This window comes from Bidens hawaiensis, unplaced genomic scaffold, assembly GCF_021521415.1.
Source record: "Bidens hawaiensis isolate Kalapana, Puna unplaced genomic scaffold, B.hawaiensis_p1.1 tig00024848_1, whole genome shotgun sequence".
NCBI lineage: Eukaryota > Viridiplantae > Streptophyta > Magnoliopsida > Asterales > Asteraceae > Bidens > Bidens hawaiensis.
This window is the reverse complement of record NW_027493943.1, coordinates 121,546-141,627: the sequence shown is the minus strand read 5'-3', so window position 1 is coordinate 141,627 and position 20,082 is coordinate 121,546. Positions and strand designations below refer to the sequence as shown.

The 20,082-nt window shown below is 34.0% G+C and overlaps 2 protein-coding genes and 1 pseudogene across 2 annotated transcripts; 1 reads left to right on the top strand and 2 right to left on the bottom strand.

Moving 5' to 3' along the window:
• Positions 1 to 1,114: 1,114 nt before the first annotated feature.
• On the top strand, positions 1,115 to 5,984 carry LOC143570208 (tetraspanin-3 pseudogene; annotated as a pseudogene).
• Positions 5,985 to 6,175: 191 nt separating this feature from the next.
• Positions 6,176 to 9,896, bottom strand: LOC143570205 (ATP synthase subunit d, mitochondrial). Its single transcript, XM_077055917.1, has 5 exons — positions 9,726 to 9,896; positions 7,023 to 7,104; positions 6,738 to 6,802; positions 6,565 to 6,651; positions 6,176 to 6,476 (listed from the first exon to the last, which is right to left on the bottom strand). The coding sequence occupies exons 1-5, from the start codon at positions 9,894 to 9,896 to the stop codon at positions 6,375 to 6,377; spliced, it is 507 nt and encodes a 168-aa protein (XP_076912032.1). The 3' UTR covers positions 6,176 to 6,374.
• A 2,097-nt stretch (positions 9,897 to 11,993) lies between these two features.
• Positions 11,994 to 14,172, bottom strand: LOC143570204 (elongation factor 1-beta-like). The gene is made up of 6 exons (XM_077055916.1): positions 13,975 to 14,172; positions 13,753 to 13,872; positions 13,043 to 13,112; positions 12,826 to 12,955; positions 12,433 to 12,546; positions 11,994 to 12,330 (listed from the first exon to the last, which is right to left on the bottom strand). The coding sequence occupies exons 1-6, from the start codon at positions 14,058 to 14,060 to the stop codon at positions 12,167 to 12,169; spliced, it is 684 nt and encodes a 227-aa protein (XP_076912031.1). The 5' UTR covers positions 14,061 to 14,172; the 3' UTR covers positions 11,994 to 12,166.
• Between the last annotated feature and the right edge of the window lie 5,910 nt (positions 14,173 to 20,082).

The following is a 20,082-nucleotide window of genomic DNA, read 5'->3' as shown; positions in this document are numbered from 1 at the left end:
TAACTTCGATGTTTAAAGGGTGCGATTTAGGCATATAGGTTACGGGTTCTTTTATCAATCGATTAACCCATCAAATCATATCCATTTTCAGTAAGTTTAGCTTTGTTGGATTCGTTTTTACCATACAAACACAGATCTATCATTTCTATACTAATCCAAACCTAAACGAACAAGTTCTCGATATAAACGTACCGTAAATGAGTCGAACTACGAACACGAGCTGGTCTTGTTGCTTTGGTTCGTCACGACGATCTAACACCAACGAGCTCGGGTCCTCGCCTTTGGATCTTGGTTCGGGTTGTGTGTGTTTTGGAGTGTGTAGAGATTAGGATGGATAAATGGATGGAATGGAAAGGATTGGGGTTTAAGGGGGTATTTATACTCCCTTAAGCCCATGGACCGAAGGCCCATATTTCCTTTTGGTCCATATCTAATCCCATCTAATTATCCTACTAAGTCTTCATATTTTGCTATTATTATTATCGTTCCACTAACTCGTTTATTTCACCCGACAAAATAATATAATAAATATTACTTTAGAAATTTCGGGATGTTACAACCCAACCCAAATTTGCGTATTTGGGTTCGGATCGGGTTAATCAGGTTCATGTATTTTGGAATTTGGACACCCCCAAAAGCAGAGTATGGTGTCAAATTGGGAGGGTGCTTGGGATTCCTTATTTTACCTTACTTAAAAGTTAATAAGTTAAAATATCTTGACTTATTAACCTATCCTCTTATAACATAAACTATCTCAAACAACTTATTAAGTAAAAGTTAATAAACCATAAGCAAATGAAAATAAGCAATCTGAATAAAAAGCTTTATTAGATTAATAAATTAAAATATTTTACAGGAATTTTTCTAATTTTCAATCTTTTAATAAATATGTTCTTTTCAGATTTCATTTTCAAGACAAATATTGATTATCACGTAGTCATAACTCATTTCAAAACTTAACGACAATGAACTCATGACACCTCATATTTTTAAATTCAACATATTGCCACAATTACCCTCCATCCTCTCCTTTTCCAACTCCCCCACACAAACCCATTTTCGTCATTTACAACACACATGTTTCATACATCTTGAAATAAAAACCCTTCAAACAAACACAAACACAAACACAAACACAAAACACACATGTAACAAACCTTATAACATCAACATATATCTAGAGAGAGACATACACATCTAAAGAGAGTGTGTATACAATCATGAGAACCACCAATCACTTAATTGGTATCTTAAACTTCCTCACTTTCTTATTATCAATCCCAATTCTCGGGGGCGGAATATGGCTAAGCACGCGCGCAAACAACACCAACTGTATCCGGTTCCTCCAATGGCCCATCATAGTCATTGGAGTCGCGATCATGATAATCTCCCTAGCCGGATTCGCGGGAGCATGTTACCGCAACACTTTTTTAATGTACCTCTACCTATGGGTCATGTTCATTATTATTATTGTGCTTATTGGGTTTATTATATTCGCATTTGTTGTTACCGATAAAGGGTCGGGTCGGACCGTCCCCAACCGGGCTTACAAGGATTATTATTTACCCGACTATTCGGGTTGGTTAAAGGATCGGGTTGCAAGTGATGAGTATTGGAGGGAGATAAGTTCGTGTGTTCGAGACTCAGGTGTTTGTAGGAAATCGGGTCGGGTCGTTGGCGGGTATCCGGAGTCAGCTGAGATGTATTACTTGAGGAAGCTTAGTTCGATTGAGATTAATGGTTTTTTAATTTGACACGTTACAAAGGTTAATTAGGACAACAAATTGGTTAAATATGATTTAACAAGTTTTAAATTTTTAGTGACACATAACAGTTGGATGCTGACAAGGGATATTTTAGTGGTGTTATGCAATATTGAATTATTTGAGTCTTTGTCAGTTGTTAGAAGTGGTTGGGTGATATTATTAGGATATTGCAAAATAAATCTTTTAGAAGAAGGATGGTTAAAGATTTGTTTTTAAGTAATATTTACGTGTCTCAACGGGGAATGACAAGTTAAAGTGGTGTGTTACTTGATTAATTTATTGTGTGTTCAAATCTTGTATAATACGGGTGTGATTTAAGAAGTATAGTATGTGTACAAAAGAAAGTGTGTTTTTTACCCGTTAAAAATGAAAAAAAGAGGAAAAAACAAACTAATATTTACATGTGATAGTGAGAGTATAAGTATAGTGAGGGATAATAATAGAACTCTTCTTTCTTACATAACTAACCATATATGCATTATTCTACAAGACTACAAATATCTAGCATACTACATATATGCATTATTCTACAATGCTTGGGTTATAAACATATCAGGAAGGTTATTCAAATATCAGGAGAGCCTATATTATTTATATAGGGTCTCTACGAGTCGTATAGGCGTAGAGTCAAGTCATTGTCGGTCAGGAGTGCCAGGTTTTATTCCCTTGTACTGTGTAGCCACTATACAAGTCGTATAGGGCTATACGACTCGAATAGAAGCTATTTGACTCGTATAGTTTTTTTTTTTGATAACTTTAAGATTACTTTAAAGTTACAAAATATTATAAATAACATCTGATTTGGTTATAAAATAGAAACACGTATTTTAAAAGTAAATATTTTGCTCCATACTAATCAAACAACCAATGAACAGCATGAGCGTTTCGGGATAATGGCTTTTTAGATGTGGTCATGCGATCCATTTTGGTTGACACCTATATGAGATATCTAAACTTTTGAAATATTGCTATAAAAATAATTTCGTTTGCTGATGTAGATGTTTTGACTTGTGTTAACTCAGCTTTTGAAATAGCCTTTATAAATATTATAGTCGTTCAATGCGTATATACATGATGAATGAAATAGAAGTTGTTGGGTGGCGAATTATTTAACGTATTTAAAGATTTTATCTTCAATTTTTTACTATAATTAATGGCGCTTGTAAAATAAAAACGTCTTAAACATAAATAAAGAAAGTTATAATAATCCATAAATAGTTATAAATCTCGGGTCAAAGTACAGCCTGTCATGCTGTTTATATAAGTCGTATAGGCCCTATACGACTCGTTAGCTCAGATGAGGTAAGTGGGCTATACGAGTCAGAAAACCTATACGGCTCGTAAATAGTCTATACGACTCGTATAGACTGCAAAATGTTGTCACACTGTCACCTCCATACGTATATCAATAACTTAGGCCTTAGGGCTATATCGCTATACGACTCGTATATGCCATATACAAGCCGTATAAAATTATTTACACACAAGGGGATGATGTTTGAAATTTGAATAGAACCACCCTCCTACAAATATCATACATGTAATATAATATACTCCATTTAATGATTTTGAAATTTTATAAAATCATTTATTATCTAAAATTATTATTTTGTATTTATGTATAAAACAACTACAAGTCTACAACTTAATATTCTGTGAAAGAAGTTATATTGGACCACGAGTGTTTATACTTTATAGAGTCGTGGCCCGTGGGCGGTGCGTGATGGTGATACATGAGGGTTAGAAAATAGGGTGTACGTGTCGAATTGATGAAGTAGGACAACACAAAGGGCCAAAATAGACATTATGGTCGGTGAAGAAACTAAAACTGAATCACAAAGCTTTAAAACTTTTTTATTTTTGTTTTGTTGTTATTTTTCAACATTTGCCATTTGTTTTTTATTTAATTTTTGGTGACCATTATGACATTATGTATCTAGTAACGACCAATGGGGTTGTGATCAACTAGACTTAAAATGAAATTTTTCATTCAAAAAAAAATCTAATAACATTTGTGAGATGTGACTTGTTTGGTGTTTGATTTGAAATTTGTTGCGGACTTGCGGGCAAAATAGGATAACGAAAAATAAGTATGATTCAATAATATTAATTTTTAGAAGGGAAGTAAATTATTTACGGTTATTATTAGTTGATTTTAGTACCGTTCAAAAAAATAGTTTATTAAAGGGGTGAAATAGGTCATTTTAAATAGAAAGCTTTAAATTGTTTATTCAAATCGTTTATATGATTAATAATAGGTAGAACTGATAAAACATTCAGAATTTCAGACTACTTGATATTTATTTATGTAGCTAGAGATACTCTATAACCATATAATCAGTGTTATAAAATTTGTTAAGCGCTAGTTGGACGTTGGAGGTAATGGAATAGGGACTAGCGATTAATTGGGATTAACTTATTGAAATCATATGTAATTTCTCAAATATACATACATGCGTGTTAGCATGTATACATATATATATAAACAAATGCACACATACACACACAAACTTTATGCAAAAATGTTTTCAATTTTGAGCGATCTTGACCAAACAATGATTAATCGCCGGCTAGACACGATATTAACAAGCAAGCGTGTCTATAGCCCATTTATATAAATGACTAATACATTTTCTTTTTCTTTCTTTTTAAACAATTAACTCACACATCCTTAAATCTTAATCTTCACTATTTATCCTTTTTACTTCATCTTTGCAAATTTTTACCCTATCTCCTTTGCCCCTCTTTCAAATTCCAAGACACAAACTCAGTGATATAATTCTGAGTTCAATAATGATAGAGATGATATTTAAGGGATGTGTTATCATACACCTATAAAGGGTGTACGTAGAATATAAATGTGTGTTAAAAGGGTGTATGAATATCAAAAAATGGTGTGTGAATAACTATTGTCATATTTAAATATATGGTTTCAGATAAATCTAGTTGGTACAATGGGTCCATGATCCTTTATAACATCATCTACATCCCTAGGGTATTGAGTGGTTCTGTGGTTGAGTAAGAGATGGGTAATGGGTCCATATTAGGCACAATACATTATTTAGTAGGCAATTGATAGCTATGTAATCCAAATCCTTGATAATGAGAATTAATAATGTGGTGTAAATAATACAATACATCATTGCTATAAACGAAACAAATGTTCAATTTAAGTATTAGAATATTTAAAGTTTTGTTTGTGTTCATTTTCTATCGAACAAACAAATATAATCATTTAGGTTAAATAAGTGAACATAAATAAAATAAAAATTTTGTTTCTGTTTATGTTTATAAACGTCTAATGAGTTGTTCATTGGCTGTGTTTGCTAATTCACAAATATATTAAATTATTTAATAACATACTTATATCTAAGTGGGCAACATAAACAATTGCATAAGAATATGTGACATATAAGTTCATTCCATTAGGCATTAGCTTCGTTTATCTATTAAATGTACGAATACCAACAAAAGTATATTCTTAATTAAAGATTACGAACAAACATAGCAACTTAAATGAACAGATTTTTTTGTTCGTTTGTTCAAAAAGAAAAAAACTTAATGGAACGAAAACGATCACACCGTGCTCGTGTTCATTAGACTTGTGTACAACCATACAAGAAACATATAAAACACTTGAATAAGTGAATCACAGACGCTAACGACTTCTACTTGTCTAATGTTTTCTCTCTATGATTATCGTAGTCTGGATGTTGTAAGCCGCCGTCAGAATGTCAGTTTGCGTACGTGAATGAGACAACATGGAACCCGAATACCAATTTGGTGAACAACCGTGACTGCATCAGGTGGAATAACGACCAAGAACAATTGTGCTACAGTTGTAACTCGTGTAAGGCCGGGGTGCTAGCTAGTTTAAGGAAGAGTTGGAGAAAGGTGTCGGTTATCAATATCGGTGTTCTTATTATCCTAGTTATTGTCTGGGTTGTTGCTTGTGCTGCTTTTAGGAATAATAAGAGGATGGATAACGATGAACCATATGGACAAGCCCGGATGGAGAAAGCCAAGCCTGCTCGGAGCCTCGGATACAGTTTTAGTCACTTGGACTTTGCTCAAGTTGGTTTTTGGTCGTGTTTGAGTCCATGAAGGCTTGGAACTCGACGTACATATTATACATGATTACATGTATTGTTTTGATATTACCTCGTAATGTTTTATGTATGTCTGCATATTAAAGTCCATTTTAAAGATTTTGTAAGATCTTAACTTTAGCTACATTATTCTCGCATTCAAAATATATAGCTGGTGTAATCTTTTAAAAACATATGTATATTAGTCAACACAAACGTATAGCAACCAAAAAAAACAACCATTATAACTCTTATCTATTCGGTAAACCTAGTTAACCAATTTAAACAAACCCATAACTAAAGAGTTACACATAAGTTCAACATGGCAGCAAATCAAGTCATACTCGAGACTTTCATGTTTGAATAAAATTTCATCATCATGACGGAGGGCACAACTCCGGGATATTTTAACACCCAAACAAATAAAACTTAAAGCATCTTTGTTCGTCTTGCTTTATTTCGGTATGCTAAAACAAAAACAAAAACAAAAACAAAAAGAAATTGATTTGCCTAAAGAAAATCAATAACCCCAGTAATCGTTTCGGATTTCATCATCAAACTTCTGCTTCAACTCCGGGTGCTTCTCAAAGTACTCATCAGCAGTCATCGTGCTAAGCTTTTTCTGTTATCGCAAGTCAAAAAAGTCAAACAAAAATACAAATAAGAAGCAGATCAAACGATTTGAGAGTTGACCCGAGTATCAACGTTACCTTTAGCTCTTGGACGTCAGCAATTTCTTTCTCTAGCCTTTCAGATTCCTTAAGAGACTTCTGCTCAGCCTCTTTCAGTTCCACCAACTGTCATTTCAAGATTATAAAATATTAGAAAATAAAATTAAAAAAAAAAAGTTAAATTAGTATTCGTGTCGTATAGGGTTTCTTACCAGCGCATCAAACTTGGGTTTGTACTCTGGAGTAGTCTTATCAACAAACTTTGGGATCTGTACACCTGTAAAAGAAAAGGAATCACAAATGTAAATATTAGGTATCAAATCAATTATAATAAAAAAATACAACTGCAAATTCTCAAGTTCTAGCAAATAAGGGCATAAGGCCATTTTGTTTGTCTAAATATCACAGTCATAACATGTTGCCTAAATATCAGTTTATGCAACTTGCTATGAAGATAACGAAGTAAACATGTTAAATTATGATAAAGAAGAACATACTGTCATAATACTCTTTGTAAGAATCAACTATGCGAGATCCAAGCCCTTTTCTGTAGTAATCCCAATCAATAGGTTCTGGTTCCTGTACCGTCCAATAAAAATGATTAAAGCAAATCATAAAGACGACAATTTTATGGGATGTCACAGACAAGCATAAGTTTCATACATTTCATTAGCTTGATAGCCTTTTCATATCAAGCATAAGTTTTTTCATCAATCGCATGCAGCATACCTAACTTCTAACCATATGTCAATACTCAATAGCATCTTCTCATTACATAATACAGGCAAAATTAAGAGAAACTTAATGAGTTAATAAACCGGAATAAGATCCTTCATCGTTGCTTGTGAACTAAAGCACAAGTTGTCAGTCATTAGGCACTTAGATTTTTGAGATGCCAGTGATTTATACGTCAGTAAAAACAAAAATTTAGTCACACAGGCCACGACTGAAAAGATCATAAAATTTTACAAATATTTTTTTATCTAATTTAACCTTTAAAAAACCTCTTTTCAAACAAAGTTATTGATATGGAAAAAAGTAACTGTTTCAAGTAAATTTGATTTGCAACACACCAAGCACCATAAACAACGTAACTGAGTTAACTAGTGAAGACAAGCATATATCTAAAACCAGAATCAGACTTAAAAAAAACCCGACAAAAAAATCAAAAACCAAATATTTCACCGAATCTATCAAGTGCAAGTCATAGCTAATAATAATATAAGAGAACCACGCAAAATGAACATAAATACTAAAAGAGCAAAGAACCAATACACCTTCACTCAAAACAGCCACAATAACCAACTCATGCTATTAAAAACCCAGTCTCTAACTAATACAACCATTACTTCTGGTTAGATAAGATAATTACAGAAGCATAGTTATTAAAAGCGCTAGGCGCACTCAAGGCGCATAGGTCTCGCCTAGGGCCTAGGCGCTAGGCGAAAAAAAAGCGAGGGCCTAAGAGAAAAAAAAACGCACTTATATAAATAAAATTAAAAATATGTTATGTATTAGAAAAATACTACTATTATTCATATATAAAAAGCAAAAGCTATTATGTAATACGGATAAAATTTAAAAATTAAACAATAAGTTAAAATTATAAAATATAGGGATTAGAAAGCTAAAAAGATTCATAAAACCTTCAAATATTATCTTAATAGTTCAATTACAAATAGTTTTAAATTAAACATTTATTTAAATTAACCTATCATTATTTATAAAAAAGTGATCTTAGGGTTACTGTAGCACACTGCTGCAGTAGCAGCAGAGCTGCAAAGTGCAAATGCACAGCTACAATTTTACTTTATAATATAAAACAAATGAACTTGTTTGTTGCAGCTTTTCTATTTAAACCCCATGTATAGAAAATTAGAACACCAAAAAGGCTTTCATCCGCTTCCTTCCAGGTAGTTCTCCTCCATTACAGGCCGGAATTTCAGGTTTTAGCCGGAATCTGGCCGGAAGCGCGCCTCGACCGCCACCAGGCGCTTTACCTGCGCTGCGCCTTAAATTAGCGCCTAGGCGTACGCCCAGTGCGTTTTTAATAACTACGTACAGAAGTACAGCAGAATATAACTAATTTCATACTCTTGTGTTAGTTGCTTGTGGCACTTGCAAGTTGCAACATATATGAGATCTAAAAATTGCATCAAAACATCAACTTTCACCAATCAAGTCAAATATTATTTTCCTATTCACAAATATATAAAACTGCCTGACATAACATTGTCTCATTACTTAAGTGTTAATAATTGATAAATGTAAAAATCACATATCAATCAATCATACCCAGTGAAGTCCCACAAATAGTATAGCTATAAGTAGGGTCTGGGGAGGGTGGGATGTAGGCACACCGTACCTCTATCCACATGGATAGAGAGGTGGCTTCCAGAGAGACCCTCAGCTCTAAAATACATATGTATGAAGCAATACAAAGGAGATCAGAGTTCAACAGTAGTAGTAATAAAAATCACATATCACAAACCTAAACATTTATGCAACGAGCCTAATCTGCATGCTTTAGAGTTAGATTCATGAAAACCCCAAGCATCTACCCAAACATGGATGATAGATCTATATCACTCAAAAACAATTCGTTTTGGCAGTCCAAGACAACAGGTAGCTGTTGTAAAAAACTGACAGGAGTCCAAATTCTGTGTATTATGTATAAACTAGACGTAAACTCCAAATTAGTAGTCACAAATGAATGATGCATAAATGTAAACAAATACTATATCATTTCAGCATCAAGCCCATTGACCTAATCCAAACGCTTTCGATTCACAGAAACCGTAACTACCGAATCAAACGCAGATCCGCATCACTCACCACACTAGCATAACGAGATGCAACACGTACAACAACATTTCCATAAAATCAGAAAAATTTAAGCGATTGATTATAATACCTGACTGAATTTTTTTTATCATTTCAATATCAAACCTAATCCAAACCAATTTTATTCATAGAAACCCTAATATACAATCAAACGCAGATCCGCATATCTCAACACATTCACATCAATAGATTCAAACCTAAGTAATCAATCCATTACAAAACCCAATCCAAACACTTTCAATTCAAACAAACCCTAACTATCCAAACAGATCTCGACCGCTCAACACACTAACATCAACAGATTTAACACGTACAGAAAGAAATGAAAACAATTGAATCGATTGATTAGAATATACCTGACTGAATTTGGTCTGGAGAGTGGAATTAACCTCGTCAAAAGCACGGCGGAGTGAAGAAAACTCCTTACGAGCCTCATCGGAGACGAGCATCTTGGCCATACCATCCCAATCGATTGATTTTGAAGCCTTGAAGGCCACATCCGTCACCTTCTTTCCTGCTCCGCTCATTTTGAAAGATGAAATGAAATGAATTGCGTTTTCAATTTGGGGGTATTTGATCTAGGGTTTCAAACTTATTATCATCATTGACACGGTAAAACACATAAATAGATTTTAATTAATTAAATGCAAAGTTGCAAACTTTTTTTTATATAACTAGATGGGTGTCCGCGCGATGCAGCGGGGGCCGTGCACAAACACAATCGAACACGTAACCGGTTGCCTTACGCTCGTTATGTGGCACAATACACGCATTGATCGGTCGTGGCACGTGTAAACAATGTCCTCCGCGTAACTAATGCATGAATGCACGTAACCAATGCCGAAAATCAAGAAGCAAAATTGAAATATACAAAAATTTCAATTAAATCATTTCTTAAACCAACCTATTTTAAGCCGAATCCCGTTCCGACATGACATTGTTCAAACCTAAATTGGTTATGAGCTGACCACTTTCAACCTGAAACCTGTACCGACCCGACCTGAACCAAATTATTATTTTTTTTGTATCGACTCGTTCAGACCCTAATCCGGTCCGACACATGACCCGAAAATGGGTCGTGTCAGCCAACCCAATACCTATATTTTTCGTGTTGAGTTCGTGTTGGATTTCGGGCTGTGTCGGGAATTGACGCCCCTAGACCCTATTGTAAATAAACAGGTCTAAGCGGTTCGAGTCGTATCCCGGTTATGTAAAGAGAAAATTGTCAGACCCACGAGACTTTGGCCTAGACGTGGACCCGTTTAATGGAATCCTTAGGACCCTATTGTAAAAATTAGGTTTGGTTCGGATCAGGTCTCATGGGTCTTACTCGGTTTATGCTCGCCCTTACTTCAAAGTCAGTTTGATTACGCCACAAGGGACATGTTGGCTAGCACAACTAAGTCTTAGCCGACACGTGTCACGCGAAAGCTAATTTTAGTATGCAAATCCAACTTTAGTAATATGCGAAATGGCTAATAAAAGAGACATTGGCTTAGCCGGCTTCAAGATTCCCTTTTTTTTCCCTTTCAAACGACTGAAAATTTGAATTTGTAAGCTAAATTCAGCTTTGCTTGGAGTACGTGACTCTTAATAGACCTGGAGTATCTTTTATGATTTTCAGTGCCTAAAAAGTGTCGGCTAAGACATAGTTGGCTTCACGAACGTAGTGCAATTTGATTTATGATGTCTTGAAAGCCGTAAGCTAAAAGTTAAAGTCTGTTTTGATAACTCTTTATATATATATATATATATAGGGTGAGTTATAATAAAAAGAAATAGTTTTTTAGGAAAACTAAGAATCAATCTAGGCCATTGGATTTATGATCTAATGGTTGAGATTGATAGTTTTTAAACTACCAAATAGTTTCCTAAGATTAAGGATTTATGCTACATAGTTTCTTTAACTATAAATTTTGTGTTATTCTTACTCTTCCTACAAAATATGCAAATAATAACAAATAAAATATAAATTTATTAGTATTATTGTTATGATTGTTATAAATTTAAAAAAATTCTATCATATCACTATTTGTATAGAACCATGGATCCTCCATCTACATTTGTCAATTTTTATAAGAGGTGACAAGAAAAACCGAATAACTGAAGAATGATTAAAATAAGCAAATCGATTATGAAACTGATGGTTCGGTTACATTTTATATAACAGACCTTTATGGTACTATATCCTGCTATATGTTTACAAATATAAACGAATTAATCAAACTAAGCCTATATTTAAACAACATTTATATGTTAATGTTAGTGATTTTCACTTAATCTTTTATGCAGATGAAAAGAACTGATAATATTTTATTTGATTCATGAATTGAAAGTAATTTGAGTAATTGATCAACCAAAACAACATTTCAAATAATCGAATTAACCGAACCAAACAGTTTTAGCTTATAACCGACCCGACGTATGCTTATCTCTTACTATAAAGTCATTGTTCTTTCATTTTAACTAAATCTTGATAAAATAAATTTATTCATTTTTAGGCTAAGTGAGCCTACCCTAGCAGATCAATGTTGGACAGGCAACAGTTGCTAGGAATATTATGATTTTTAATTCTTAACTTCATAATTATTTTACTTAAAAACAACACAAAAAAGAAACATATGTCAAGAGTGAACCAACCCAACAGTTATCCCAGAAAAAAAAACCTTAAACATGAGTATTGAGAGTTACAAATACAAAAGATAAAACATCAAACTAAGAGTTCCAAGAAAAAAAAAAGGTAAACAATCACAAGAAGCAAAACTCATCCAAAGGCGCTGTGTGAGAAGGGTTGCATTTAAATCTTGTTAAACGCAACAATATCGCAGCTCTGCACGTACTCATTGATCGGCTCAGCTGTAAGACGCTCTTCAATAAGGTCATCAACCGAAACAAGGTCATCAACAATAGTCAACATGATTGTCATCTTCTTAATCCCATAACCGACCGGAACAAGTTTTGCTACAAATTCAAACCACAGTAACAAAACCATTAGTTGTCTCACAAATAGAGTAACTTCCATTTATAAAATAACTTTATATAAACTAAAATAGTAAATCATACATGCTCCCCATAGAAGCCCGGGCAGCTCGACACTGCGAACAGCCTCCTCTAGCTTCTTCATGTCGGTCTCGTCATCCCATGGCTTTACATCCATCAGAACCGATGATTTTCCACCTAAAACAAAGATTTTATACATGGTTTTCATGAGTAATAGAAAACCAAGAATTTACACTTTTCTCTTGTTGGTCATTATACCATATTTTCTACTCCCAAGTCACTAACATTGTAGCTTTTGTCCTGTTTAGGTCATCACTAAAACACCCTATAATGACCCAAACAAAACAGAAGCCATCTTTCAAAGACTCGTTTACAGTAAATGGCCCACACAGAAGAAAGTGTGGTGCTTGTTGCAAAAACCGAAGCGTAGTGTTAAGAATAATCCAACAAACTAACTTTCTTTCTTCTTTGTGGATGCTTTTGCTTGCTCCCTCTCTTCAGCTGCTTTCTTTTCCTCTTCGGTCTCGTCACCGAACAGATCAAGATCATCATCATCTTCATCAGCCGCAGCTGCAGGTGCAGATTCCTGAAACATACACATGCACCAAAAATTAATTGAATAAAATAACCGACAGTGATAAAAACGTAATACCACAAAAACTATGAAACACACCTTCACAGGAGCAGCTTCTGTAGATGGAGCTTGGGCAGAGATACCTACGCCAGCAGCTTTACCAGGGAAACTGCATAGATTAATTGTACATAGTAAATAACAAATATAAATTAGAGCAGTAGAAAAACATCAAACAAAAGCCATAATCTTTTTTTTCAAAGAAAAAAAATGTTTGCACCCTTGCGTTAGAATCGGAAAGTAAGAAAGTTGACAACTTTATCCTTTATATTTTTAACGTTTATAAATTATATGTTATATGTCCCAAAAGTTTTGGTAATGTTTAATGTATTTATAAAGAAAATAGATTTTTAATAATCAAAACTACTCATTAACCGATAGTAATTAATACTATCAATTTAACTGCTGACGGTCCTAACTTTCACTTTCATTGCCAAGTGCAATCCTAGTAGCGTAATTATCATATTTATTTCATAATCATCATTGATTCATAGTGAGTGAAATTAAGTCAAAATCAAACTAAAATCAATAACGATTATGCTTTTGAGACTGCCTTTGGCAATGAAAATGAGAGTTAGAAAATCACAGTTAAAACTGATCATATCAATTATTACCAGCCAATCTGTCATAGTTTACATTACTAAAATTCAACTTTAATAAACAATTTAACCATATTAACAATAAACTATATAGGCGAATACACAAAATCATCAAAACATAATAGAAATTTAAAGCAAACACTTAACACGCACCTCGCGGCAAGCTTCGCCTCAACGCAGTCGTACCACTTACTAGCACTCGGGTACAAATCACCACTGGGTTTACCCAAAACAGCCGCGTAAACCTTCACATCATCCTTAGTGATCTGATCACTAAACCATCATTCAAATTCAAAACACACATCAAATTACAACAACTAAACAATATAAACACAAAATCTTGTAATAATAAACATAGATTAATATGATACCGACCCAGAGATGTATGTCTTTCCAGATAGGAAAGCTTCAAGTGATTTCAACCCGGCTTCGGTGTGCAGATCGGTGAAGGTAACGGCCATGGTGACGGGTTTTGTGGGTGTTGATTAGTTGAGGGGTGTGTGTGGCGGCTGAAGAGGTTGGATGGAAGAGGTGTAAAAGATATTTAGATTTGTGTGTGACAAAAACCCTAGATCCAATGAAGCATAATTCCTAGATGCCTTCTTTTTAGAAGACACGTAAGAACCGCGAGACCCGGTTAACTATAATAACATCGGGTCCTGGATTCTAAGAATAACATTAAACATGTATGGTTGTGTTGGGTTCGTAGGCCTTGTGTGCCCGGTTTATTATTTGAAGTCCAAAGAGCAGACTGGTGTAGGGTAGCCAGACCGAAGCCCGACCCGGTTAGGATTTCTTGTTCAATAATTTACAAACTCTAGTTCAATTTCTATATAAACCACATTATGTACTTGTAATCATTGTCACTCAATAAATAATACCTAGTTGTCACCCATGGACGTAGGTCAGTTTAGACCGAACCATGTTAAATCCTCGTGTTCGTTTATTGTTTTCGCGTGCGTGTTTGGTTCGTGTGTGTGTTTAATCCTAACAAGTGGTATCTAGAGCTTAGGTTCGGATCACACGAAAAACACGAGAACCAGCCGAGTCGCCGTTAAACCATCCGGCCGCCATTACTCTACCGCGCTAGGGTTCTGCCGCCGCTACGATTTTCCGATTGTCGTTCTGGTATACACCGCCGCTGTTTCGGCATCACAAAACCCAGACCGACGATCGCGACTAGGGTTCAGTCGAGCAACACATCACCACCGTTGACCACCATCTACTCCGCTAGAATACCAAATTGAGTGGGTTGCATCAAGATCCTAATTTTCTTTTGGAGAACCATTGTCAAATCAGAAGAAGCGTTAAAGAAACCAAAACCAGTGCCAACCGCGTTTGTCAGGTTTTATCGTTTCAGTCTAAAAGTTTTCGTTTCTGATTTTCAGTTCGTTATTTCGCTACGTTTAAATAGGTTGATTGTTTAACAGAGTTCAGTAGAACAGTCGTTAAGTTCAAGTCTGTGCCATTGTTGTGTCTATCTCTGTTTTATCCAGGTTTTCGTTTTAGTCATTGTCATGGCAGAAGACGGAAATGTTTCGATATAGAAGTTTGATGGACAGAAGTTTGGTTGGTGGAAGATGATGTAGTGTTTGAGGATGAAAAACCAGAAAAGTTGTCAGAAGCAGAGTAGAAGAAGTTAGACAAGAAAGCTAGGGCTTGTATTACACTGTCGTCGTCGGAAGATGTGGCGTTTAACGTCATGAAAGAAACCACAACCCGTGGTATGATGGATGCACTATCCAACATGTATGAGAAGCCTTCGCAGCGAATAAGGTCTATCTTATCAGAGAGCTAGTGACAACTCGAATGAAAGAGGGTGGGTCAGTTACAACCCATATTAATAATCTTAATTCGAACCTCTCCCGCTTAGTGTCAGTCGGCGTTAAGTTTGATGATGAAGTTCAAGGTCTTTTGTTGTTAACCTCTTTGCCCGACGGGTGGTCACAAACAGTGATTGCGGTTTGTAGTTCGTCTATAAAAATTACTTTTGATGGGATTTGGGATTTGATTCTTGGAGAAGATTCAAGACGCAGAAATTCAGGTGAATCATCAAGTGATATATTAGTCACAGAAGGTAGAGGTAGAGGAAAACAGCGAGGCAATGGGAGCAGGAAGAGGAGTCAGTCTAAGACTCGTAAAGATATTGAATGCTGGGGTTGTAAAGAGAAGGGACACTTTAGGAATCAGTGTCCGAATGGTAAGAAAGAGGTGAACGTTACAGAAGACGACACAGATGACAAAGTCATTAGTGATGAGTTTTTAGTTCTTAGTGTTGAGAGTAACGTTGATTCTTGGGTGATGGATTCTGGTGCATCGTTTCATGCCACTCACTGTAGTGAAACAATGAAGAATCTAAAGTTTGGGGATTTTGGAAAGGTTCGACTAGCAAACGATGATATCCTAGAGGTTACGGGTATGGGAGATGTTGATTTGATAACTTCAGCAGGTACTTCTTGGACTTTGAAAGACGTGAGGGTTATTCCAAGTTTAAAGAAACGTCTGATTTCAGTTGGGCAGTTGGATGACCAGGGGCACTATGTTAAGTTTGGGAATGGGTAGTGGAAGGTAGTCAAAGGGAATCTCGTGGTTGCTCGTGGCAAGAAAATTGGTTCGTTGTATATGGTCGATATGTCACCGAAAGGAGTGGATCCAATTTTGGTGAAAGACAAAGTTCGATTCACAGAATCTCGTGGTCAGAAGAAAGTTCGTTTTACAAGTAACAAACCCAGAGCCAAAGTGAATATTCATGATGAACGAGCTAGGAAGGTTAAATCAATCAAAGGACATCGTGACAGTGGGAGCACAAGTCGTGTTTTAGTTACAGTTCCAGGTCGACTATGGATTAAGAAAACCAGTATTCTAGCTGTAAAAGTCACTCTAGTGGATTACTTGCTGAATATTGAGAGTGTTTGTTCTCAGGGTATCTCAAGATCCGGTAGTTTGTTTTAGTGGGAGCCAGTAGGGACAGAGAACGGGTCAGGGGAAGTTTTAGCCGTGATTGACGTGTTGGAGCTCCAGGGAGCTACAACGGGCCTTCAGGTTAATTGATGAGAAGGCAGTGGCAACTAGAATATGGTTAATGTAATACCCCGGCTAAAGCGGAAACGCCTGAGTGTGACGTACATATTGCTCAAAACACATGTGACACTATTAAGTGACAATATTATCATTAATTCATTCCAAAGCATCAAGTACACAAGTTATTTCCGATGAACAAACATAAGGGAAAAGGAATAAAACAAACAACTTCTTGTTTATTATTTATATAACCTAACTTCTAGTATCCTCGTCATTTCATCCTCTAATGAAAGTACCTGTAGCATACATATAAAATAAAGTCAACTAACTGAATAGTTGGTGAGTTCACACAGTTGAAAATAATACATAAAAACCATACAATTCCATGACAACTTGTGAAAAACACATTAGGGTTCTTTACACTAGAAACAATGGTCCATGAGTGTAAAGAATAAATGAAGGTCTTTTCCAGTTGGGATTGTGCACCAACGTATTCAGATCGGAGTCCCTTTTCCACCAGAAACAAATGGTCCATGGGTGCAAAGGGGGGCGCATGATCATACTTATAGAAGAAATCCATGCACGTAATAATTGAGCAAGTAACAAGTAAACACACAAGTCCATGATGCGAATTGTAGTTTGTAAATAATGAATAAACGAAATTGTATTGTTGATAGAATATATATGTTACCCCCAAAATGTATGAAAGCGTTAAAAAAAGGGTGTGAGAAACTCACCTTTGATACTGGAGACAACTTGAAATAATAACCGAAAGCGAGTTAACAAACGAAGCAATTGAATCTCACGAAACTATAAATAATAACGAAGATACAAAAATCAAGGACTAGCTACTGGAATTATAAAGTTAATTAACTTATGGTAAATGGGGACTTGGGGATTTTTAATTAGTTTAACAAAAATGAATAAAGTTTATATAAATCATTTGATGTTTATTAGTTGAAGAATGATTTGTAGACAAATAATTATAACTTATTAATATAAGATTAAATAATAATATTAATAACAATTTATGATTAAACATTTGTTTCCAAGTAACATAATTAATTAATTAACTTAAATTTTTTGCATGAATTCTCTTAAAGAAAATTATAAATAGTAGTTACGTTGAAATAAAATAAACAATAATTAATTTACTCAATTATTAATTCAAAGATATAAAGTATGTTATATCTATTGTAAAATAGTTTGAATAAAAGAAATTTTTATAAATAATCTTATTTAAAAGAAAGTTTATAAGTTATGATGATCAACGAATGATAAGATTTAGATAAATATATATTCATGTTTGTTCTTGTAAAATAACTAGGCTTGATCCAAGATTTAGAAAAATCATAGTGTTCATCTTGGATATTCATGATCATAATGATTCTTAAAACCAAGATATAATATTTTTATGATAAAAAGAACATGATCATGAAGAACAACTTATGAACAGGTATGAACATTCAAGATAAAATCAAAACAAAAGCTATAAAATGCTTGAAATGATAACAACTTACTTGTTAGTGCTCTTAACTTAAGAAAAGAATGGATTGAGGTGTGAAAATAATGGAGGATTTGTCCTCCTTTTATAGTGAAAATATAGAATTGTTATGTCTTATGGAATTAAAGAAATTAAATCATGTTTAATATAATTAAAACACAAATTAAAAATAGTTTAATGGTGCATTCAAAAGGTTTAACTATTTTAATAAACTTTTTGTAATTAAAACATATATTAGTTTTTTTTATTAGTTAAGTAAAATAATATGAAAAGATAATAATAATAATAATAAAAGTAGTAGTTACATAATAATTCTAGTAAATTGCATGAGACATGTACATAATTATTTGATTTTTATTATTAATGTTTTAAATTTGTATATAATACTACAAGGGTGATGAAATATATAATTGCATAGAAATGATCACATAAAATACATTAACGAAAATTGAGATTTATTAATAATATTAAAAATATATAAATAGAAATAAAACCGAAAATTTAAAATGGGTCGGGTTTTCGGGTTTGAAAAGTAACGAATGTTACAGGACTTATAACTTTTTAGAAATTTCGTCCCGAAATTAAAATAAAAATAAAAATAATTTAAAAGAGAACAACTAATGAACGGAGTTGTTGGAAATTTTAGCAATTTTATACATGCATAATTAAAATAAAATAACGTAGATCTTTGAATGACCCGAAAGAACGCCACAAATAGGAAATATGACAAGGACACTTATATATAGGATGTACCAGCGGCGTATCCACCATGTCCTTATCATATTGTATTTGCCCCGTTCTCCAAAACTCATTCCAAGTTCCGAGTTATTTCACACAACCGGACTTATTATATTTTCCATGCGAGGACTTTGATAATTACGTGTCGACCCATAATTACCTCTATCGTCGGATGGTCCATATAACTTGCTCAATTGTGTGGTTTTAAGACATGGACTTTATAATTACATAAAATTCTCATATAGAACGTTGAAATAAAAAAAATAATGAATTTAAAGGGTAAGCATTACTAAAACATATTGATAGACCATTCAGACCAAGGACGACGCGACACACTAAGTCAAGTAAATAAAATCATCGAGTCTAAACCAAGTAAATGATTTAAAAAATGAAATAAACGAGGTAATGAAGTTAAAGAATGAAGCATTTAGAATTATGTACATCGTAACATGTGATTGAAATAATGGGGTCGGGAATAATGTGGTAAGTAAATGTAGCATTTAACCAACGAAGTATGAACATGTAAATTGATAACGCATTTGGGTTCGAGAATAGCTTAGATAAACGAAACTTTTTATGTATCAAAATACCATGATGTTTAACAAATGGAAATCTCCGAAAGAATAAAGCGCAATTAACGGTAACATTGAGGTGAAATAAAGTGAACATTACAACATATATATTAATAATTTGAAATAAAATGGATAAACGAAATTCTATATTCACATTATTAAAATCTATTTAAGTTTGTGAAAGAAAAGTTACAATAGCAACCTTGAGTTTGTTAAAGTAAACAATTGAAATTTCGAAATCAAAATAAAGCATTAATTCCAGATTGATGAAATCAAGAACAACATAATGATTTAAATAAAACATCGACTGAAAGAGAAGTACACAAATAAACAAAAAAAATTTGTGTAAAAATATAACATAACATAAACTCGGCATGTACATGGGACACAGTCCCGGTTCTAAGTAAACGAATTCGTTTGGAGAGAGCCGGCCACAGATAGTAAAATGTAGAAATAAAATGAAAATACAGTTTCTATTAGGTAGCATAGTCCCAATTTCCACTTAACGATTATGTTTAAGAAAAATGGGTCATAGACCACGAGATTTGAAATAACAAACGTAAACCGATTTTATATAGCGAATAAGAATGATGTACGAATTCACGTTTCGTAAAAATACAAACGAATATGGATCAAAGTTTAATGAAC